This window comes from Bombina bombina, chromosome 2 (assembly GCF_027579735.1).
Source record: "Bombina bombina isolate aBomBom1 chromosome 2, aBomBom1.pri, whole genome shotgun sequence".
In the NCBI taxonomy this organism is placed as follows: domain Eukaryota; kingdom Metazoa; phylum Chordata; class Amphibia; order Anura; family Bombinatoridae; genus Bombina; species Bombina bombina.
Window position 1 is genome coordinate 196,444,053 of NC_069500.1, and position 25,262 is coordinate 196,469,314.

The following is a 25,262-nucleotide window of genomic DNA, read 5'->3' on the forward strand; positions in this document are numbered from 1 at the left end:
CGTCTGATTTCATCATGCGCTGCACAGATTTTAGGCACCCAGTGTCAGAGGCAGCAAAGTGACCCCAAACCATCACTGTGCCTCCACCACGGTAGGGATGGTGTTCTTTTCTTTAAAAGCTTCTTCTTTGCTTCTGTAAATATGGAGTTGTGATTTGCCAAAAAGCTCTACTTTTCTTTTGTCTGTCTATAAGGACATTCTCCCAGAAGAACTATGGCTTGTCAACATGCATTTTGGCAAACGCCAGTCAGTTGTTTTTTTACAACCCCAATGCCAAAAAAGTTGGGACAGTATGGAAAATGCAAAAAAAAACAAAAAAACAGAGTCATTTGAAAACTAATTTCACCCTGTACTATATTGAAAACACCTTAACAACACATTATTTGATTTTTTACTTTGTGAATTTAATGTACTTTTGAAAATATACACTATTAATTTCAAATCTGATGACTGCAACACACTCCAAAAAAGTTGAGACAGTCGACTGTTTACCACTGTGTAACATCACCTTTTCTTTTAATAACACTTAAGCATGTGGGGAATGAAGACACCAGTTGGTGTCGTTTAGAAAGTGGAATTTCCCCCATTCATCCATTATGCATATCTTCAGCTACGCAACAGTATGGGGCCTTTGTTGCCTTATTTTGCGCTTCATAATGCGCCACACATTCTCAATCAGAGACAGGTCAGGACTGCAGGCAGGCCATGCTAGCACCTGCACTCTCTGCTTACGCAATCATGCGCTTGTAATCCGGGCTGAATATGGTTTGTCGTTCTGCTGGAAAATGCAGGGACGTCCCTGGAAAAAACAACGCCAGGATGGCAGCATATGTTGCTCCAAAAATCGATACATATTTTTCTGCATTAATCGGGGCATCTGTGAATGCAGCAGCGAATGGTGTTGACAGACAAAGGTTTACCAAAGTATTCCTGAGCCCATGTCAGGAAATCTATTACAGACTCATGACGGTTTTTGAGAGAGTGGCGTCTGAGGGATCAGAGATAACGCGCATTCGGAAGTGGTTTTCGGCCTTGCCTTTAACACACTGAGATTTGACTGGTATTCCTTGAATCTTTCAATTATAATGTGCACTGTAGAAGGTGAAATGCCCAAAATCCTACTGATTTGTATTTGGGGAATGTTGATCTCAAAATGTTGGATTATTCGCTGACGCATCTGTTGGCAGAGTGGCGAGCCTCAACCCATCCTTGCTATTGAAGGACTTTTTTGGAGGCTCCTTATATACTACGATTTCACGATTGCCTCATCTGTTTCACATCACCTTCTTATTTCAACTTTTCACATTGCTATTAGTCCTAATTTGCAGATTTGAAATGATTGTATATTTTCAAAAATACAATAAATTCACAAAGTAAAACAATGTGTTAATAATGTGTTTTCAATATAGCACAGGGTTTTTTTGGGTTGTTTTTTTTTTTGCATTTTCCATACTGTCCAAACTTTTTTCAGAATTGGGGTTGTATATCATTAAGACATATTAAGTTTGGCCATTATGGCCAACAAGGACGTGGACCTGGAGGATTAGATCATCACTTTTACACTGAGTTATAAGTTTATAAATTAAGTTTTGACCTTTGATATGAAACTAAATTGTGCGCTTTTTGTGTATAATGAGATTCAAATATAAGACTTAATTCACAGTAAAGAGGTGGAGAAAAGAAGAAAATGTGTAATAGAGCTATTGTAAGTTTCAAGGCAAATGTGATTAGGAAATAGTATTTGTCACTATATAACATTTTTGTCAGGTCCTGTGGACCCGTGTATCTTCGCCTGTCATGTTTGATGGCCATGATGTGACCTTAACAGTTTGTATTTTTGCCTATTGAGGCTTTTGTATCTTGTATCTTTGTATCTATATTTTCAATAAAGCTCTTTTAAAAAAAAAAAAAAAAACATATTAAGTTAACTATAATTTAATTTTTAGGCCATTTCTTTAGTAATGAAAGCAACATGCTCCTACTGAAGCTCACTGATGGGGTCAATATATAACTAACATTGGGGTCGATCACAACATTTTAGAAAAACGTATGAAATTATATATCAACAAAAATCTTCATAGAGTTAAAACCATTAGATACGTTTTCCTAAAGGATTGTGATCAACACCGTGGTTTGTTAACAAGAGGCTGAATAATTTCTGGTAGAATTTGATTGCAATTATCTTTCAAATTAGAGAATTTATTCCAAAAGAGTCACGTCTAAAAACACTTGCTTTTCTCACAAATTATTTCATTTTAATCTGATTAAAAACCAATCAAGTAAAACATGAATAAAGTAACAAAAGACTGACCAGAAATTGGGGCCATACTACAACGGAAATATATTTTGGTAAATTGAGCAAAGCAACATTTTATTTGGGAACAATACAGCCTGGATTACTATCAAAGTATAAATAAACAGGAAATGAGGATTATGTGTGTGGGCCGACATGTACCTACATGTTAAGGACATGAGCAATGTAGTAGGAAAACGGATAACAAAGGTACAGGAATCTAGAGGCCAAACATAAAAATAAAAAAATAAACAAACACTTTAGGGAAATCCTGAAGACTAACACAGGCAGAAACTATTTAGACATAAAAACGAATATTGTAAGAGGAGAATGTTTTATTATTTAATTATTTTTATATAAGACTTATAAAATCATATTCACTGGCATGCATGTAGTCTTGTGCCTAAGAGTAACACTGAACATTAATTTACTAATAATTATTTTTAAGCTAATTCTTAAATAAAATATCTTATCTATAATAATATCTATTTCTTGTGTAATATTTAAAATGATGTTAATAGAAACGAAATAAGAAATTCCGTACCTAAATTTACACTTACTGGTGGCATTACCTCAAGAAAAATGCGAAGCAACTTAATTGCAAGTTATTGTAGATAACAAACTTAGCAATAAGATACAATGTCAATCAATTGTCAATTATAGATGTATAAACCAAAGGTTATTAATCATCATCTAACCTGCTCATCAATAGAACTGTACAAAGGACAAGAGCTTATCCATTGAGACATAGAGATTTCTTCTACAGCAGCACAATGGGGTTCTTTACAGTAAGAACAATAAGGTTATGCAATGATGTTGTTTTAGCAAAGTCAGTAGTAGAGTGTAGAAATTGTTTGTCGGTTTTTGGGGGGGGGGGGTTCGGAGAAATAACTGTTCCCTTAAGTAATGTTAAGTCTTGGAAATTAAATAAACACTAAGGCAAAAAAAATTGGGAATTTGATGAATTAGTCAATTATTTTATCCTGAAAGAGAGACCATTCTGAAGACCACTTTGGCTGACTGGAGCCAGAAATCTTCTATTAATTTATCTTTTGGATTATAAAAGGAAGCAAGGTAACTGGAAGGATGGTAGAATTTAAATGGATCACTGTTACATCTTGGGTGAAGGCAAGAAAATACCTTATTTCAAAACCATGGCTCTTCATATTCAAGAATCAATAACCAAGAATCACCATAGAGCTGCCTAATATATCTAAATAAAGGGTTTCACTTTTGTTGTGTGGTGCGTTTAGCCTTAATTGAAGATAATGCACTCAGCCCCACCTCCCTGAAACACTAAACAGGATTAATCTAAGAAAATAGCCTGAAACTCTAAAGCTCATTTACCAGAAGCAATGGCCAAAAAAAACATTTAAAAATATGCATCTGCTGAAAAGGGAAACCGACAGAAAACAATGTCTTACTTCTAAACACCAAACATTCTTTTATTTAAGGAAAAATGCAGCTTAGAATCTCAACACAGAGAATCTCTGTCTACAATTTCCTTAAAGGGACATAATACTCATATGCTAAATCACTTGAAACTGATGCAGTATAATTGTAAAAAGCTGACAGGAAAATATCCCCTGAGCATCTCTATGTAAAAAAGGAAGATATTTTACCTCACAATTTCCTCAGCTCACCAGAGTAAGTTCTGTGTAAAAAGTTATACTCAGCTGCTCCCAGCTGCAGGTAAAAAAAAAAAAAATGAAGAAATGAGCAGCAGCCAATCAGCATCAGCAGTGCTGAGGTCATGAACTCTTTTACTGTGATCTCATGAGATTTCACTTAACTCTCATGAGATTTCATTGTTACACTGAATAGGAAAATAACATGAGAGTGCACGAAGCTCATCCTTTCAGTTGTCCCGGGACAGACATACTGATTTGCTGCTTAAAAATCCTTTACAATGGGATGTGGCTACTGAGGAACTTTTGAGGTAAAATATCTTTCTTTTTTACATAGAGATGTTAAGGAGATATTTTCTAGTCAGCTTTTTACAGCTATGCTGCATCACTTTCAAGTGTTTAAACATTTGGGTATCATGGCCCTTTAAGAAAGTAACAAAAAAATCTGAAAGTAGTGAGCGGGTTGTCAAATTGTCACTCAAAAGGCCCATGAAACACTCAAATTGTAACATAAAATATCTAAAATATATATATTTTTAATTCTCTAATATGCTTTATACACCGATTTGGTTCCCTTCACCTATTCTGAGGGAAAAAGTGGGTTTTCCTATGCTGAGAATTGGAAGTTTTACACTACAGACTTCACCTAACCGTGACACATATTGTTCCATAACTAGCTTCAACAGAGGTGATAAGATAAGACATTGCAAAAAAAAAATGCAATTTTTGCTTAAAAAAAAATAAAAGACGACAGTAGCAAAACTGGTCTACTCTAGTAACCTGCCCATACTGGTTCCTCTGAATAAACCCTTAAAGGGACAGTCTAGTCCAAAACAAACCTTCATTATTCAGATAGAGAATGTAATTTTAAACTATTTTCCAATTTACTTCTTTCACCAATTTTGCTTGGTTCTCTTGGTATTCTTAGTTGAAAGATACATCTAGGAGGTTCATATGCTAATTTCTAAGAAGGCCGCTCTTAGCTCAGGACATTTTGATAGTTTTTCACCACTAGTGGGTGTTAGTTCATGTGTTTCATATAGATAACACTGTGCTCATGCACGTGGAGTTACCTAGGAGCCCACACTGATTGGCTAAAATGCAAGTCTGTCAAAAGAACTGAAATAAGGGGCAGTTTGCAGAGGTTTAGATACAAGGTAATCACAGAGGTAAAACATGTATTTATAGAACTGTGTTGATTATGCAAAACTAGTTAATGGGTAATAAAGGGATTATCTATCTTTCAAAACAATAAATATTCTGGTGTAGACTGTCCCTTTAAGGACGGGGCATTTCAGACAAAAACTTCCCCAAAAGACCAGAGCATTTTTAGCATTTTTTCCATCACTACATTTAAAGGATTCCAAAACTTTCCGTTTTTGGCCACAACCTGAAAATCAATTTCCAATCAATAAGGTGTACATTTATTCAACAACCTAATTTTACAGTCCAATGAACTTTAGAAACACTATAAAATTAAATACATTTTTTTGCAGATGACGTCATTATAGCCAACCCTCTAATATGGGCCGTGCACAACCAAACCCAATTTCCTATTTCGTGCATATCATTATGTGACAATGTAGTCACCATGCGCATGCGAGTTGCGATCTGTTGTGGCAAGCATATTTGCACATAAAAAAATGTCCATAACAATAGTATTTGGTTCCATCAGAGTAATCGTCATAATATCCACAAAGTGCTAATTTTAAAATTAAGGTATATAATATATCTATTCTAATTAAATTAATATGTGTTTAATTCATAATTTTTCATATTGTGCTATAAAGATTTAATGTTCGTTATTGTTAGGGTTGATTCTCGCATTGCAGTGCAGTGCAGCACTCAGCTCTTACCTGCTATGTGTAGCGTATTCATCAGCTATTTCTGATTTAGATACAGGGTCTTCCTGTCTGCTGTGAGTGATGTGCCGGGATATTGCGCATGCGCATAGCATCCAAAAATCGCCATTTTGATAACCTGGGTTATCGTTCAGGATTAGAGTTTAGAAAACAATAGCCAGCGGTGGGTTTGGAAATAAATTGATTTTCTATATCGGATTGCTAATAAACGGTAATAATTTGACAAACAATGCTAATTACATAACTATTCAAAATAACATAATTTATGCTTACCTGATAAATTTATTTCTCTTGTAGTGTGTTCAGTCCACGGGTCATCCATTACTTATGGGATATATTCTCCTTCCCAACAGGAAGTTGCAAGAGGATCACCCAAGCAGAGCTGCTATATAGCTCCTCCCCTCACATGTCATATCCAGTCATTCGACCGAAACAAGACGAGAAAGGAGAAACTATAAGGTGCAGTGGTGACTGGAGTTATAATTTTAAAATTTAGAACCTGCCTTAAAAAGACAGGGCGGGCCGTGGACTGAACACACTACAAGAGAAATAAATTTATCAGGTAAGCATAAATTATGTTTTCTCTTGTTAAGTGTGTTCAGTCCACGGGTCATCCATTACTTATGGGATACCCATACCAAAGCTAAGTACACGGATGATGGGAGGGACAAGGCAGGAACATTAAACAGAAGGAACCACTGCCTGCAGAACCTTTCTCCCAAAACCAGCCTCCGAAGAAGCGAAAGTGTCAAATTTGTAAAATTTGGAAAAAGTATGAAGTGAAGACCAAGTTGCAGCCTTGCAAATCTGTTCAACAGAGGCCTCATTCTTAAAGGCCCAGGTGGAAGCCACAGCTCTAGTGGAATGAGCTGTAATTCTTTCAGGAGGCTGCTGTCCAGCAGTCTCATAGGCTAAACGTATGATGCTACGAAGCCAAAAAGAGAGAGAGGTAGCCGAAGCCTTTTGACCTCTCCTCTGTCCAGAGTAAACGACAAACAGAGAAGAAGTTTGTCTAAAATCCTTAGTTGCCTGTAAGTAGAACTTCAGAGCACGGACCACGTCTAGATTATGCAAAAGACATTCCTTCTTTGAAGAAGGATTAGGACATAATGATGGAACAACAATCTCTTGATTGATATTCCTGTTAGAAACAACCTTAGGCAAAAACCCAGGTTTAGTACGCAGTACTACCTTGTCTGAATGAAAGATCAGATAAGGAGAATCACAATGTAAGGCAGATAACTCAGAGACTCTTCGAGCCGAGGAAATAGCCATCAAAAACAAAACTTTCCAAGATAAAAGCTTAATATCAATGGAATGAAGGGGTTCAAACGGAACACCCTGAAGAACTTTAAGAACCAAGTTTAAGCTCCACGGAGGAGCAACAGCTTTAAACACAGGCTTAATTCTAGCCAAAGCCTGACAAAAGGCCTGGACGTCTGGATTCTCTGCCAGACGTTTGTGTAAAAGAATAGACAGAGCTGAAATCTGTCCCTTTAGCGAACTAGCGGATAAACCCTTTTCTAAACCCTCTTGTAGAAAAGCCAATATCCTAGGAATCCTAACCTTACTCCATGAGTAACTCTTGGATTCGCACCAATATAAATATTTACGCCATTTACGCTATAAATTTTTCTGGTCACAGGTTTCCGAGCCTGTATTAATGTATCAATAACCGAATCCGAAAACCCACGCTTTGATAGAATCAAGCGTTCAATTTCCAGGCAGTCAGCCTCAGAGAAATTAGGTTTGGATGGTTGAAAGGACCCTGAATTAGAAGGTCCTGCCTCAGAGGAAGAGACCATGGTGGACAGGACGACATGTCCACTAGGTCTGCATACCAGGTCCTGCGTGGCCACGCAGGCGCTATCAGAATTACTGATGCCCTCTCCTGTTTGATCCTGGCAATCAGTCGAGGTAGCAACGGAAATGGTGGAAACACATAAGCTATGTTGAAAACCCAAGGGGCTGCTAATGCATCTACCAGCACCGCTCCCGGGTCCCTGGACCTGGATCCGTAACAAGGAAGCTTCGCGTTCTGGCGAGATGCCATGAGATCCAGATCCGGTTTGCCCCAACGACGAATCAGTTGAGCAAATACCTCCGGGTGAAGTTCCCACTCTCCCGGATGAAAAGTCTGGCGACTTAGGAAATCCGCCTCCCAGTTCTCTACGCCCGGGATGTAAATCGCTGACAGGTGGCAAGAGTGAGACTCTGCCCAGCGAATTATATTCGAGACTTCCAACATCGCTAGGGAACTCCTGGTTCCCCCTTGATGATTGATGTAAGCCACAGTCGTGATATTGTCCGACTGAAATCTGATGAACCTCAGGTTTGCTAACTGAGGCCAAGCTAGAAGAGCATTGAATATTGCTCTTAATTCTAGAATGTTTATTGGAAGGAGTTTCTCCTCCTGAGTCCACGATCCCTGAGCCTTCAGGGAATTCAAGACTGCTCCCCAGCCTAGAAGGCTGGCATCCGTTGTTACAATCGTCCAATCTGGTCTGCGAAAGGTCATTCCTTTGGACAGATGAACCGGTGACAACCACCAGAGAAGAGAATCTCTGGTCTCCTGGTCCAGATTTAGCAAAGGGGACAGATCTGATTAATCCCCGTTCCATTGACTGAGCATGCATAGTTGCATCGGTCTGAGATGCAGGCGCACAAATGGCACTATGTCCATTGCCGCGACCATTAAGCCGATTACCTCCATGCACTGAGCTACTGATGGGCTTGGAACGGAATGAAGGACACGGCAAGCATTGAGAATCGTTGATAACCTGGACTCCGTCAGGTAAATCTTCATCTCTACAGAATCTATAAGAGTCCCTAGAAAAGGAACCCTTGTGAGTGGTAACAGAGAACTCTTTTCCACGTTCACTTTCCACCCATGCGACCTCAGAAATGCTAGAACTATCTCTGTATGAGACTTTGCATTCTGAAAACTTGACGCTTGTATCAGAATGTCGTCTAGGTACGGAGCCACCGCTATGCTTCGTGGTCTTAGTACCGCCAGAAGTGAGCCCAGAACCTTCGTAAAAATTCTCGGGGCCGTGGCTAACCCGAAGGGAAGAGCCACAAACTGGTAATGCCTGTCTAGAAAGGCAAACCTTAGGTACCGATAATGATCTTTGTGAATCGGTATATGAAGGTAAGCATCCTTTAAGTCCACTGTGGTCATATATTGACCCTCTTGGATCATGGGTAGGATGGTTTGAATGGTTTCCATCTTGAACGATGGTACCCTTAGGAATTTGTTTAAGATCTTTAAATCCAAGATTGGTCTGAAGGTTCCCTCTTTTTTGGGAACCACAAATAGATTTCAGTAAAATCCTTGTCCCTGTTCCGATCGCGGAACTGAGTGGATCCCTCCCATGATTAAGAGGTCTTGTACACATTGTAGAAATGCCTCTCTCTTTACTAGGTTTGTTGATAACCTCGAAAGATGGAACCTCCCTTGTGGAGGAGAGGTTTTGAAATCCAGAAGGTATCCCTGAGATATAATCTTTAACGTCCAGGGATCCTGCACATCTCTTGCCCAAGACTGGGCGAAGAGAGAAAGTCTGCCCCCCACTAAATCCGTCTCCGGATAGGGGGCCCTGTCTTCATGCTGTCTTAGGGACAGGAGTAGGCTTTCTGGCCTGCTTGCCCTTGTTCCATGACTGGTTGCCTTTCCAACCCTGTCTGCAACGAGCAGTAGTTCCTTCCTGTTTTGGAGCGGAGGAAGTCGATGCTGCTTCTGCCTTGAAGTTACGAAAGGCACGAAAATTAGACTGTTTGGCCTTTGGTTTGGCCCTGTCCTGAGGAAGGGCGTGGCCCTTACCTCCCATAATGTCAGCAATAATTTCCTTCAAGCCGGGCCCGAATAAGGTCTGCCCTTTGAAAGGAATGTTAAGTAGCTTAGACTTGGAAGTTACATCCGCTGACCAGGATTTAAGCCAGAGCGCTCTGCGCGCCTTTATGGCGAATCCGGAATTTTTAGCCGTAAGTTTGGTTAGATGTACTACGGCATCTGAAACAAACGCATTAGCTTGCTTAAGGGTTCTAACTTTGCTCAAAGCCTCATCCAATGGCTCTGTGCCAATCGCCTCTTCCAGAGACTCAAACCAGAATGCCGCTGCAGCCGTGACAGGCGCAATGCATGCAAGAGGCTGCACTATAAAACCCTGTTGAACAAACATTTTCTTAAGATAACCCTCTAATTTTTTATCCATTGGATCTGAGAAAGCACAGCTATCCTCCACCGGGATAGTGGTACGCTTGGCTAACGTAGAAACTGCTCCCTCCACCTTAGGGACCGTCTGCCATAAGTCTCGTGTGGTGGCGTCTATAGGGAACATTTTTCTAAATATCGGGGGAGGGGAAAAAGGCACACCGGGTCTATCCCACTCCTTACTAATAATTTCTGTAAGTCTTTTTGGTATAGGAAAGACGTCAGTACACACCGGTACCGCATAGTATCTATCCAACCTACACAATTTCTCTGGAATTGCCACCGTGTCGCAATCATTCAGAGCCGCTAATACCTCCCCTAGTAACACACGGAGGTTCTCAAGCTTAAATTTAAAATTTGAAATTTCTGAATCCGGTCTCCCCGGATCAGAACCGTCACCGACAGAATGAAGCTCACCGTCCTCATGTTCTGCAAATTGTGACGCAGTATCAGACATGGCTCTCGTGTCATCAGCGCGCTCTGTCCTTAACCCAGAGCTATCGCGTTTGCCCCTTAATTCGGGCATATTATATAATACTTCTTTCATAACATTAGCCATATCATGTAAAGTGATTTGTAAGGGCCTAGATGTACTTGGTGTCTCAATCCTACGCATCTCCCGAGCGGGAGACGCAGGTACTGACACGTGAGGAGAGTTAGGCGGCATAACTTCCCCCTCGTTGTCTGGTGATAGTTTCTTTATCAGTACGGATTGACTTTTATTCAAAGCAATATCAATACAATTGGTACACATCATTCTATTGGGCTCCACATTGGCTTTTGAACATGATGAACAAACAGTTTCCTCTGAATCAGACATGTTTAAACAGACTTAGCAATGAAACTAGCAAGCTTGGAAATCACTTTCAATAAGTTTACAAGCAATATAAAAAACGCTGCAGCGCTTCAAAAAAAATACAGATATAATTAAACAATTCTTAACAAGAAGTGTATTATTAGCAGAGGATTGCACCCATTAGCAAAAGGATGATTAACCCCTCAATACCCAAAACGGATAAAACGGATATCAATTAAGATTTAACGCTTTTAATCACAGTCAAGCACACTGTCACAGATCTGCTGTGACTGATTACCTCCCTCACAAATGCATTTTGCAGACCCCTGATCTCTCTAGAGACGTCCTGGATCAAGGAGGAAGAAGCAGGAAGACTGTGCTAGAATTTTAACTGCGCAACAAGGCGCTAAAACAAGGTCCCTCCCACTCCTATCACAACAGTGGGAGCCCTGATATAACGGTTTCCATGCAGAAAAATATGTTAGCCATGTGGAAAAAAATCATTCCCAAAGAGATTTATCACCAAAGTACCTCACAAAAACGAATAACATGCCAGTAAACGTTTTATTAAAAAGCAACATTTTCCAATGTCATGCAAAATTATCACTAAGCCTGCTACCAGTCGCTATCACTGCAGATAAGGCTTAAGTATTATTTCAGTTTTAACAGTATTTTCCCAGTCAAATTCTAGTCCCTAGAAAATAACTCGACTGCGCATACATTTATCAGCCTGATACCAGTTGCCACTACTGCATTTAAGGCTGTACTTACATCATACGGTAACAGCAGTATTTTCTTAGTCAATTCCATTCCCAGAAAATAAAGTACTGCACATACCTCATTTGCGGAGGACCCCGCATGCTATTCCCAGTTTCTGAAGTTACCCCACTCCTCAGAATGTCGAGAACAGCCAGTGGATCTTAGTTACGCCTGCTAAGATCATAGAAAAAAAAAAAAAACGCAGGCAGTTTCTTCTTCCAAATACTGCCTGAGATAGAAAAACAGCACACTCCGGTGCCATTTAAAATAACAAACTTTTGATTGAAGAATAGATAAGTAAAAACTCCAGCTCCTCTCGCGACCTCCTTCTTTGTTAAGGGTTGCAAGAGAATGACTGGATATGACATGTGAGGGGAGGAGCTATATAGCAGCTCTGCTTGGGTGATCCTCTTGCAACTTCCTGTTGGGAAGGAGAATATATCCCATAAGTAATGGATGACCCGTGGACTGAACACACTTAACAAGAGAAATATCGATATTTTGATTGAAGATAAGTTTTTTTCTGGGTTTAGTGTCCCTTTAAACATAAATAGAGCCTTTTTTTATTTTTACCTATCAAAACTATATATTATTTTTTTTAGTAGACAACTCAAAGTATTAATCTAGGACCATTTTGGTATATTTCATGCCACCATTTCACCACCAAATGTGATGAAATAAAAATAAAAAAATGTTAACTTTTCACAAACTTTAGGTTTCTCAGTGAAATTATTTACAAACAGCTTGTGCAATCACTGCACAATGGGTTGTAAATGTTTCTCTGGGATCCCCTTTGTTCAGAAATAGCAGACATATATGGTTTTGGCATAGCTTTTTTGTAATTAGAAGGCCGCTAAATGCAGCTGCGCACCACACTTGTATTATGCCCAGCAGTGAAGGGGTTAATTAGGTAGCTTGTAGGGTTAATTTTAGCTTTAGTGTAAAGGTTACCCTTCCACCTGACACATCCCATCCTTTGACGACCCCCCCCCATCCCTCTCAAACAGCTCTTTCCTCCCCCACCCCTAATGGTCACGAGAGAGAGAAGAGAGAGAGAGAAGAAAGAGAGAGAGAGAGAAGAAAGAGAGAGAGAGAAGAGAGAGAGAGAGAGAAGAGAGAGAGAAGAAAGAGAGAGAGAGAGAGAGAGAGAGAAGAGAGAGAGAGAAGAGAGAGAGAAGAAAGAGAGAGAGAGAGAAGAAAGAGAGAGAGAGAGATAAGAAAGAGAGAGAAGAGAGAGAGAGAGAGAAGAGAGAGAGAGAGAGAGAGAGAGAGAGAGAGAGAGAGAGAGAGAGAGAGAGAGAGAGAGAGAGAGAGAGAGAGAAAAGAGAGAGAGATTTTTTTTCCACTGCAGTGTATGATCCTCCCCTTACCCCCCAACCTCCCTGATCCCCCCCAAACAGATCTCTAACCCTCCCCCCTCTACCTATTAGCCACAATCTTAGGTACTGGCAGCTGCCTGCCAATACCCAGTTTGCTATCATTGTATTTGGCCAAAAAAAACTTTTTTTTTCCTGTAGTGTAGCTGCCCCCCCTCATTACCATACCCCCCTGCCAGATCGCTTTCCCACCCTCTACCCCACTTTCCACTATAACAACCCCCCCTCCCTGCTTCCCCATCCTCCCCCCTCCCTGCAGCTCCACACTTCTTTTTCTGTAGCGTAGCAGTCCCGCCTCTCCCTCTCTCCCGCCCCCCTCCAGCAATGGGCCGCCCATCCGCCTCTCTCCTTACCCTCCCACTCATCAACGATCGGCACCACCGCTCTGCATCGGTAACTCTGCAACTCTATTTCTGCAGTGCCCCACTCATGGGGAATGCAGAAATAGCACAATCTCGCTATTCAAATGCTTGCCTTACTTATCTCTGTCTCTATACAATACCTAATAAGAACAATTGAAAATAATCATTTTATAACTTTATCTCCCTTCAATGGCCTATACTTAAGTATAGAAACTTTCAGTATAGGTAGGGAAACCACAGGCAAAATCAGCTATTTCAAATACCAGTATAAATCAAAGGTGCTATTTCAAAACAATTTAATACACTCTAGCAGGTAAAATGGATAAATGGGAACAAATTAAAGGGACACTGAAGCCAATTTTTTTCTTTCGTGATTCAGATAGAGCATGACATTTTAAGAAACTTTCTAATTTACTCCTATTATCAAATTTTCTTTATTCTCTTGGTATCTTTATTTGAAATGCAAGAATGTAAGTTTAGATACCGGCCCATTTTTGGTGAACAACCTAGGTTGTCCTTGCTGATTGGTGGATAAATTCATCCACCAATCAAAAACTGCTGTCCAGAGTCTGAACCAAGAAAAAAAGATTAGATGCCTTCTTTTTCCAATAAAGATAGCAAGAGAATGAAGAAACATTGATAATAGGAGTACATTAGAAAGTTGCTTAAAATTGCATGCTCTATCTGAATCACGAAAGAAAAAATTTGGGTTCAGTGTCCCTTTAAAGGGAAGAAAAATTTAGTGTAAAATGTAACTTTAAGGGCTACATATGAATTTATGATGATTAAACATACAAATAATAATATACTGGCTCAGGGGATTTAGATAAGGTTGCAGGGTACCCTCCTCTTCTGTTTTAACCCTTTAGAGTTCTGGCCACCCAAAGCACCTATTTCTGCCTTTTCCTGGGGCCACATAAGCTATGGCACACATTCTTAGTTCTGCTTTGTCCCTAGGGCCACAAACACTAGTGCATAGGGCTGCATCAGGCCCTTGGGCCGATAGTTGGTCATCCCTGAACAAGTGTTATTTTCATCAATGCCAAGTTTTAATGTGCAATCTCTATCTGCCCCCTATCCTCATCTGTCTAACGGAGCAGGGAAGAATGTACCACATACTTACTCCCTTTTGCTTCTCCTGCACACTTTGATGCTTTATACAATTTTGCTGTGGGACAAATAAAAGGATTAAGAGTACAGCGTCACCTTTAATAGTACTCTGGGTACTCTTTAGTTTATATGTCCCCTTCAAATTATGTTCCTTAAAGACATCAAAACATTTCCTTTATACACATAAAAAGGATATGCTGCAATATTTCCATATTCCTTCCTTGGTTTTATAGTTTACAAAATTACAACCCTCACATGTTTTCTGTCAAAGAAGCACGAACAAACAGGCAGATCAAACATTATAAATGTATTCAGCAGATGTGAACCTCATGACAACGACTTGCACGTAAAAAAAAACGTATTCTGCATGTAATACACGGTTGTGTGTGTACAGAGGCACAAAGGCTAATTGCAAACTGATCAACAACAATATATTTGCTATGAGAGGACACTAAGGAGACCGGATGCAGAGCAAGTATATTAGTTTGATATTCTATATGTCTAACTTCATTTTTCTCTTTTTAAAGGGACAGTATACACCAATTTTCATTTAACTGCATGTAATAGACACTACTATAAAGAAGAATATGCACAGATACTGATATAAAAATCCAGTATAAAACCTTTTAAAAGCTTACTTAGAAGCTCCCACTTTAGCACTGTTGATGAGGTTAGGCTGGGACACCCACTGAAAAGGTCTGATAGCAGACCCTCCCCCGCATGATGAAAAGAACCATTACACAAACAGAAGCAATCTGAAGTCTGTATACAACAGTATACATCTAAAACATTGGGGCTTGGTTAGGAGTCTGAAAATCAGCACAATGTTATTTAAAAATAAGCGCAACTATCAATTTTTACAAAAACCCTCCCAGATGAGCTATATAACTGGATCATCTACAAAACATTTCTGCAAAGACAACTCTAGTGTACAATGTCCCTTTAAGAAAGCACTAGCTAAATATAAGGTACAATAGGTAGAACTCCCAGAGCACACACTAAGTAACCAAACAAAAACAAATGTTTGATATCATTATTGCCAAAAATACAAAATGCTCATTCTAAATTTGTAAAGCTGTCTGCTGGTACCACGGCCAAATGAAAAGATTTAACTTGTTGTTTTATGCTTACAACAGATTAATTGCAGGAGCTGCAAGGATTAAAAGCAATAGCAACTTTGGATGTGACTAAAGTGAATTATTAAAATCCGAAGTTGCTATTGCTTTTAATCCTTGCAGCTCCTGCAATTAATCTGTTGTAAGCATAAAACAACTTGCTTGTTAGTCTAGGGCACTGCTTTTCAAATCTGTTCTCAGGCCTCCCGGACAGGCCACATTATGAGGATATCTGAACAAAAGAACAGGTGAAATAATCAGCTGCTTCGTAAACCTGGTTATTTTACCTGCTCTCATCCAAGGTAATCCTGAAAACCTGACCTGTTGGGGAGGCCTGAGGACAGGTTTGAAAACCAGTGGTCTAGGGATTAAAATAACTGCTGGTTAGTCAGTCTAGGCGTTGTTCATCTTATCATAAGATAAAAAAAAATGCTCGTTTATCTAGGGGGTTAAAAAATGCTGGTTAGTCTAGGGGTTCACTTACTTTTACTAAGATCAAATTAACTTGCTCGTTAGCGCCTATAGTATGCGGACACTATCTGCTGCACTGTAATGACATTCTCATCCGGTCTGCGCATGCGATGGAGCTTAATTTCAAATATGGCCTCTGATGGGTTTTTAATGTATTGAGCAGGCTTTTCCATTACACAATCAGTGCACATACAAGGTTTCAATAAAGAGTATCCAATTAATATTTAAATCAAATAGGTGGGAATACTTGCTAATTGGCTGGCGATGATCAATTTACCTTGCATAAACTCTGCCTATTATATGGCTTGTATGTGAATTTCAAAGTTAAATTAAAGATATTTAAAAGCTTTGTTTCAGGGAAAAAAGTAAGTTGATTTTTCTCTTCCTTTTTCAGCCCCTTTCAATGGATGTCCTAGCCTAACCTCATAAACAGTGCTAAACTGGGATTTTCTAAGTAAGTTTTAAAAGGGTTTATACTGGATTTTTTATATCAGTATCTGTGCATATTATTCTTTATAGTAGTGTCTGTTACATGTAGTTATTTAAAAAATGGTGTATGTAGAATTTTTATGTTACCACCAGTTCCCAAACTTTACCACCTCAATGGAAACAAGGCCTAGGAGGGTGTCCAAATGGGGCAGATACGAATATGGATAACGTTTGTAACATTACAACTAAAGAGGTTTCTTTATTCAGAAGCATAACTGGAACAATATAATTAAATTATTTGCCCCCACACTATTAACATGCAGTGCATAAATATACCAGAAAACACTAACACATTTTGCCTGTTTTAGCCAACACATGACATGTATCATTCCAGATATAGATATATATATATATATATATACTGTATATATGTACATATAATATTCTTAAACTATAAGCCTTTTAATGAAGTGTAAAGATTCCTCCTCATCGCTAGTTTATTGCTATACACAAACCTAAACAAGCCACTTACAATGAATAACATAATAATATTCTCAGCCATAAGACGCTCTTGTATTTCACACCCACTGGGAAACACTTCAATGAACAAAATCAGTGCATTAGACTAAACACAGTAAAAGGGACATACAGCCCAACAGGTTTCTTTCATGCTTCAGATAGAGCATACAATTTTGAACAACTTTTCTTTTTTTTCTATGATCTATTTTGCTTTCTTTTCTTTGTATCCTTTGTTGAAAAGCATACCTAGGTAGGCTCAAAATCAGCAATGCTTGGGAGCTAGCTGCTGATTGGCAGCTGCGTGTATCTGCCTCTTTTCACAGGTTCACATGATTTGTTCAGCTAGCTCCCAGTAGTTCATTGCTGCTCATTCAACAATGGATACAAGGAGAATGAAGCAAATTTGATAATAGTTGTAGATTGGAAAATTGTTTAAAATTGTATGTTCTATCTGAATCATCCACAAAAACATAATTTATGCTTACCTGATAAATTTATTTCTCTTGTAGTGTATTCAGTCCTCCACGCCTGGGATGTAGATCGCTGACAGGTGGCAAGACTGAGACTCTGCCCAGCGAATTATCTTTGAGACTTCTAACATCGCTAGGGAACTCCTGGTTCCCCCTTGATGGTTGATGTAAGCCACAGTCGTGATGTTGTCCGACTGAAATCTGATGAACCTCAGTGTTGCTAACTGAGGCCAAGCTAGAAGAGCATTGAATATTGCTCTTAACTCCAGAATATTTATTGGGAGGAGTTTCTCCTCCTGAGTCCACGATCCCTGAGTCTTCAGGGAGTTCCAGACTGCGCCCCAACCTAGAAGGCTGGCATCTGTTGTTACAATCGTCCAATCTGGCCTGCGAAAGGTCATTCCTTTGGACAGATGGACCCGAGAAAGCCACCAGAGAAGAGAATCTCTGGTCTCTTGATCCAGATTTAGTAGAGGGGACAAATCTGAGTAATCCCCATTCCACTGACTTAGCATGCATAATTGCAGCGGTCTGAGATGCAGGCGCGCAAATGGTACTAAGTCTATTGCCGCTACCATTAAGCCGATTACTTCCATGCACTGAGCTACTGACGGGCGTGGAATGGAATGAAGGACACGGCAAGCATTTAGAAGTTTTGATAACCTGGACTCCGTCAGGTAAATTTTCATCTCTACAGAATCTATGAGAGTCCCTAGGAAGGGAACCCTTGTGAGTGGTAATAGAGAACTCTTTTTCACGTTCACCTTCCACCCATGCAACCTCAGAAATGCCAGAACTATCTCTGTATGAGACTTGGCAATTTGAAAACTTGACGCCTGTATCAGAATGTCGTCTAGGTACGGAGCCACCGCTATGCCTCGCGGTCTTAGCACCGCCAGAAGTGAGCCCAGAACCTTTGTAAAAATTCTCGGGGCCGTAGCTAACCCGAAGGGAAGAGCTACAAACTGGTAATGCCTGTCTAGAAAGGCAAATCTTAGGTACTGATAATGATCTTTGTGAATTGGTATGTGAAGGTAGGCATCCTTTAAGTCCACTGTGGTCATATACTGACCCTCTTGGATCATGGGTAGGATGGTTCGAATAGTTTCCATTTTGAATGATGGAACTCTTAGGAATTTGTTTAAGATTTTTAGGTCCAAGATTGGTCTGAAGGTTCCCTCTTTCTTGGGAACCACAAACAGATTTGAGTAAAATCCTTGCCCTTGTTCCGTCCGCGGAACTGGGTGGATCACCCCCATTACTATGAGGTCTTGTACACAGCGTAGAAATGCCTTTTTCTTTATTTGGTTTGCTGATAACCTTGAAAGATGAAATCTCCCTTGTGGAGGAGAAGCTTTGAAGTCCAGAAGATATCCCTGAGATATAATCTCCAACGCCCAGGGATCCTTGACATCTCTTGCCCACGCCTGGGCGAAGAGAGAAAGTCTGCCCCCCACTAGATCCGTTTACGGATAGGGGGCCCTCTCTTCATGCTGTCTTAGGGGCAGTAGTAGGTTTTCTGGCCTGCTTGCCCTTGTTCCAGGACTGGTTAGTTTTCCAGGCCTGTCTGTAACGAGCAACAGTTCCTTCCTGTTTTGGAGCGGAGGAAGTTGATGCTGCTCCTGCCTTGAAGTTTCGAAAGGCACGAAAATTAGACTGCTTGGCCTTTGATTTGGCCCTGTCCTGAGGAAGCGTATGACCCTTACCTCCAGTAATGTCAGCGATAATTTCTTTCAAGCCGGGCCCGAATAAGGTCTGCCCTTTGAAAGGAATATTAAGCAATTTCGATTTAGAAGTCACGTCAGCTGACCAGGATTTAAGCCATAACGCTCTGCGCGCCTGGATGGCGAATCCGGAGTTCTTAGCCGTTAGTTTAGTTAAATGTACAATGGCATCAGAAACAAATGCATTAGCTAGCTTAAGTGCTTTAAGCTTGTCCATAATTTCATCCAATGGAGCTGTGCGAATGGCCTCTTCTAGAGACTCAAACCAGAATGCCACAGCAGCAGTGACAGGCGCAATGCATGCAAGGGGCTGTAAGATAAAACCTTGTTGAACAAACATTTTCTTAAGGTAACCTTCTAATTTTTTATCCATTGGATCCGAAAAAGCACAACTATCCTCCACCGGGATAGTGGTACGCTTAGCTAAAGTAGAAACTGCTCCCTCCACCTTAGGGACCGTCTGCCATAAGTCCCGTGTAGTGGCGTCTATTGGAAACCTTTTCCTAAATATAGGAGGTGGGGAAAAGGGCACACCGGGTCTATCCCACTCCTTGCTAATAATTTCTGTAAGCCTTTTAGGTATAGGAAAAACGTCAGTACACACCGGCACCGCATAGTATCTATCCAGCCTACACATTTTCTCTGGAATTGCAACTGTGTTACAGTCATTCAGGGCCGCTAAAACCTCTCCAAGCAATACACGGAGGTTCTCAAGCTTAAATTTAAAATTAGAGATCTCTGAATCCGGCTTCCCCGGATCAGATCCGTCACCCACAGAATGAAGCTCTCCGTCCTCATGTTCTGCAAACTGTGACGCAGTATCAGACATGGCTCTCATATCACCAGCGCGCTCTGTCCTTATCCCAGAGCTATCGCGCTTGCCTCTTAATTCTTGCAATTTAGATAACACTTCTGTCAGGGTATTATTCATAATAGTAGCCATGCCTAACGTGATTTGTATGGGCGTCACTGATGTACTTGGCGCCACAATCTCACGCGCCTCCTGAGCGGGAGGCGAAGGTACTGACACGTGAGGAGAGTTAGTCGGCATAACTTCCCCCTCGTTGTCTGGTGATAATTCCTTTACAGATAAAGGCTGACTTTTACTATTTAAAGTGACATCAATACATTTAGTACACATATTTCTATGGGGCTCCACATTGGCCTTCAAACATAGTGAACAAACAGATTCATCTGTGTCAGACATGTTTAAACAGACTAGCAATGAGACTAGCAAGCTTGGAAAATGCTTTAAAATAAATTTACAAGCAATATAAAAAACGCTACTGCGCCTTTAAGAAGCACAAAAAAACTGTCACAGTTGAAATAACAATGAACCAAATCAGTTATAGCAACCAAATTTTCACAGTAAATATATTAGTTTAGCAGAGCATTGCACCCACTCGCAAATGGATGATTAACCCCTTAATACCCAAAAACGGATAATCAATATGCAAATAAACGTTTTTAACACAGTCAAACACACTGTCACAGGTCTGCTGTTACTGAATACCTCCCTCAAAATGACTTTTGAAAACCTCTGAGCTCTCTAGAGACGTCCTGGGTCATGCAGGAAGAAGCAGGAAGACTGTGACTGAATTTTTACTGCGCAAAAAAAGCGCTAAAATAGGCCCCTCCCACTCATTATTACAGCAGTGGGAAACCTCAGTTAACTGTTTCTATGCAGAAATATAAGTCAGCCATGTGGAAAAATTCATGCCCCTATAAGTTTTATCACCAATGTACCTCACAAAAACGATTAAACATGCCAGTAAACGTTTTCAAAATCCCCTTTTTAAAGAGCATGTATTGTTATTTATAAGCCTGCTACCAGTCGCTTCTACTGCAGTTAAGGCTCATTACATTACTTTCAGTATTAGCAGTATTTTCTTAGTCAAATTCCATTCCTTAGAAAATTACATTACTGCACATACATTTAATCAGCCTGATACCAGTCACTGCATTTAAGGCTGTACTTACATTACTTCGGTATCAGCAGTATTTTCTTAGTCAATTCCATTCCTTAGAAAAATATTTTACTGCACATACCTCATTTGCAGGAGACCCCGCACGCTATTCCCTTTCTGAAGTTACCTCACTCCTCAGAATGTGTGAGAACAGCCAGTGGATCTTAGTTACTTCTGCTAAGATCATAGAAAACGCAGGCAGATTTCTTCTTCTAAATACTGCCTGAGAAAAAAACAGCACACTCCGGTGCCATTTAAAAATAACAAACTTTTGATTGAAGAAATAATTAAGTATAAAACACCACACTCCTCTCACGACCTCCTTCTATGTTGAGGGTTGCAAGAGAATGACTGGATATGACATGTGAGGGGAGGAGCTATATAGCAGCTCTGCTTTGGGTGATCCTCTTGCAACTTCCTGTTGGGAAGGGAATATATCCCATAAGTAATGGATGACCCGTGGACTGAATACACTTAACAAGAGAAATTGTCCCTTTAATGCCCCATTAGATTTGATTGTGAATATCAATGTTTCAAGTTGCCAATTTACTTCAACTATTTTTAAGCCTAAATTAAAGTCAGGCTTGTTTGTGTCTAAGGGAACAAACTTAAATGGAAATCCCACATAAAATGTTCAATAATGTGTAGCAAAAATACTTTAGAGTAAACCATTATTTATTATGTCCCCTTTTTCCTGTTATTATGGTTTGTCCAATTCCTGCAAATGTCTGAATTTGCAACATCAGAAACCTATATCAATTCTTTAATTGACCCTAGAAAATAACATAACTAATACAAGACTTTTGAAAGAGTATGTCCCTGGATTGTAAAACAACACAACTTTTGCTAACATAAATCCAGTTTTAAATACTTTTGAAACATTTTGTATCCCTATATTCTGCAACACAGTGCTTCATTGATGATATATGCTATGCACATGGAATTGGTTTGATATCCCTTTGAAGCTTATTCAGTTCTCTGTATTTCAAAAATATACAGTATATTTATTAATTTGATCTGAGCATATTTATTCACTTAAACTGGCACCAGACACTGATGCCTGCTTCAAAAAAAAAAAAAAAAAAAAGTAGAAATTAAGCAACAAGGCTAAATGCAGGAAACAGTAAGAAATAGTCTCTTTACTTAGTGCACCAAAAAGAGAGGGGATTTCAAAATTACTAAAGTTTTGTAAAACCAGATGTTTCACTACTAAGAGAAAAAAAAAAGTATATTGGTCAGGTGACTCGCTGTCCACAAGTAATGCCATGGGAGTCCTGCAAAACAGCCGATCAGTTCTTCGGGTCCAATTGTACTCAGTCATGCACTTCCTGCTAGCTCCAAAAGCCAAATAAACTCTAACCTATAACCTAACCCTTTTCATGCAAAAATAGGTTAACTTGTTTAAATAGTGCCCTTTTTAATATTTTTTTTTTTTTAAAAGAAATTAATATCCCTTGTAAAATGTAAAAAGAAAATGCTCTAATTTGTTAGAGCATTTTATTATTAAACTATTGATTTCATATAACTATATATTGGATTGCCATGGAAAATGTCATATTAGACTTGGCGCCAAGCTGTATTTCCCGCACGGCTATTGGCTGAGAGGTGGAAACGTCACCTCTCAGCCAAATAGCGTTCTGCCCGTGGGCTGCCTTTAGCAGCTCAGCAAACGCTGCTAACAAATAAAGGGGCTTTCAGAATTAAGTATTTTATACTTCATGAATGAAAGTCCCCCTTATTTGTTACGATTGTAAATCCTAGCATTTCCCAAACGCTAGGATTTACCATCACTTTAAACTGAAGCATTAGCTATTAAACTTCTTGTATGATTCTTACTTCTAAAATGTCACTTTCTTATTGAGTGTGTGAGAGAGAGCGTGTGAGAGAGTGTGTATGAGAGAGCGTGTGAGAGAGCGTGTGAGAGAGCGTGTGAGAGAGAGAGCGTGTGAGAGAGAGAGCGTGTGAGAGAGAGAGCGTGTGAGAGAGAGAGCGTGAGAGAGAGAGCGTGTGAGAGAGAGCGTGTGAGAGAGAGCGTGTGTGAGAGAGAGAGCGTGTGAGAGAGAGAGCGTGTGAGAGAGAGAGCGTGTGAGAGAGAGAGCGTGTGAGAGAGAGAGCGTGTGAGAGAGAGAGCGTGTGAGAGAGAGAGCGTGTGAGAGAGAGAGCGTGTGAGAGAGAGAGCGTGTGAGAGAGAGAGCGTGTGTGAGAGAGAGTGTGTGAGAGAGAGAGCGTGTGTGAGAGAGAGTGTGTGAGAGAGTGTGTGAGAGAGTGAGAGAGAAAGAGAAGAATATAAATAAACTGCTAGAAATGGATGAAAACAAATAAAAAATATATGCCATAAGGATTAAGCCCATCAATTATTCCCTAGACAATAAATATAAATAAAACACACAAGCAGGGCTGGAGATAAGACCATTGTAATTACATAACATACTGTTTGGAAGAAAATAGGTTCCAAAAGGGGCGGCAACAGAGTTTCTATAATAAGAACCTAAGCAATAGCAGGGCATAGCTCCAAATGTTTGCTTACACTGTGGACCCTCTGATGAGCTTTGCCCTCACAAATGAACCATGGCACAAGGCACGCACTGAGCCTTGTCTAGCTGACCCATGAAGAGAGATACCACAGTTTCTGACATGAAGTATCTTGCCTCTCCCATCAACTCAGCCTTTACTCTGTAAATGAGGGTCAAACTCAACCCAGTGGAGACCAAGGCAATGCTATCGCCCATGCGTAATACCAAGGGGGAGAATAAACATTTACCACTTTACACTTACAAAACAGCTAGCAGGAATGAACATGCTCCAACAACCTGTAACTATAGCATCCCCAAGGGAGTCAGATCACTCCGCCACCTGACTGCAACTGCAAAAAAAAACAAGAAAGGGGGAGGAAAGGGAAAGGCATAGGACCATCAGGAAGAGGAGAAATAACTTCCAACACAATCCTATAAAGGTAAGAACCTTTTCCGCTGCCGGAATTCAGCATTGCACAAGAACGCAATTTTGCACTCTTGTGCAACGCCGCTCCCTGCCCGCGCACAGCCAATCACACGCGGGCAGGAGCTATCAATCTCCCCGGTCAGACGAGACCGGGGAGATTGAAATTCGCCACCTAAGAGGTGTCGAAAGGTTAGTGAAGTCTAATGACCGCTGCTTGTTAAATACAGACTGCAGGTTCTCTTGTGAGAACCTGCAGTCGTAGGGGCTTGAAAGCTCGCGAAAGCCTTTGATAAATCGACCCCAAAATATTAGTCCTGTAAATGCCTGTAGCTTCTTCCTTATTAGACCACATGAGGTTGCAGTCTGCCTAAAACACATCCCAATATCAATTTCCACAACTCCAATATAAAAAAAAATTAAACATTTTCAATAGCTTGAATCAAACAATTGAATTGAAACTGGCACCATCAGTCACACATAGCAGAAAAAACAATGCAGAGCGTTTCAAGTTGCACCTAATGAGATATTTTGTCTCCTCACTGTTTTACTTGGTGTGGCTGTAAAATGTACACACAACACTTCAATAACAATAAAGAAACACATAGATAAAGCAATTTAGAGAGCAGCACTTTAAAAATTCATCCTTAACCTGTCTCCAAAAAAAGGTGATTCATTGATGCAATTCTGCTCTGGGCAAATCACTCAGAGTAACAAACTGATGGATTACGCAGCATTATACAACATTAAGCTCTCTTTAAAAACATTGACTGTACTATACACTGGTACTATACATAGCAAGATAATGCAAACTCATGAGATGATACCTTGTTTTGCACTTGCTTCATGAAACTGCATCTGATTTCGAGGAACGCGATCCTGAATTAAACTTATCGTCTGAAAGAAAACAAAAATATGTAAAATTAGAAATCAGTTGCTCCACAATTTCACAATAAATACTCTTGATGTTTACCAATACTCTCTCCTGATGCTCCTAAATACAGTATCAGTGAGAATAATAGGATGATAGGGGGGTATCATTGCCCTTATGCAAAACGTACACAACATGCCTTGTGAAGCCTTTGGTTCAACTTATTACATACAGTATGTGTTCCTTTTATGTCATCCAATACAATTATTCTAATGTTTCCTTATGCATCTAACATATAGAGCAGGGATGGGGAACCTTGGTCCTCCAGATGTTTCAGAACTACATTTCCCATGATGCTCA

General features: G+C 40.0%; 1 protein-coding gene across 2 annotated transcripts in view; it reads right to left on the reverse strand.

The window, feature by feature from the left end:
- Positions 1-25,262, reverse strand: part of ARHGEF28 (Rho guanine nucleotide exchange factor 28) — an 813,355-nt gene that overhangs the window by 469,658 nt on the left and 318,435 nt on the right. For both annotated transcript variants that reach the window (XM_053701420.1, XM_053701419.1), the window contains exon 7: positions 24,859-24,928. In XM_053701420.1, coding sequence (XP_053557395.1) covers positions 24,859-24,928 — 70 coding nt within the window. The remainder of the gene's footprint in view (positions 1-24,858; positions 24,929-25,262) is intronic.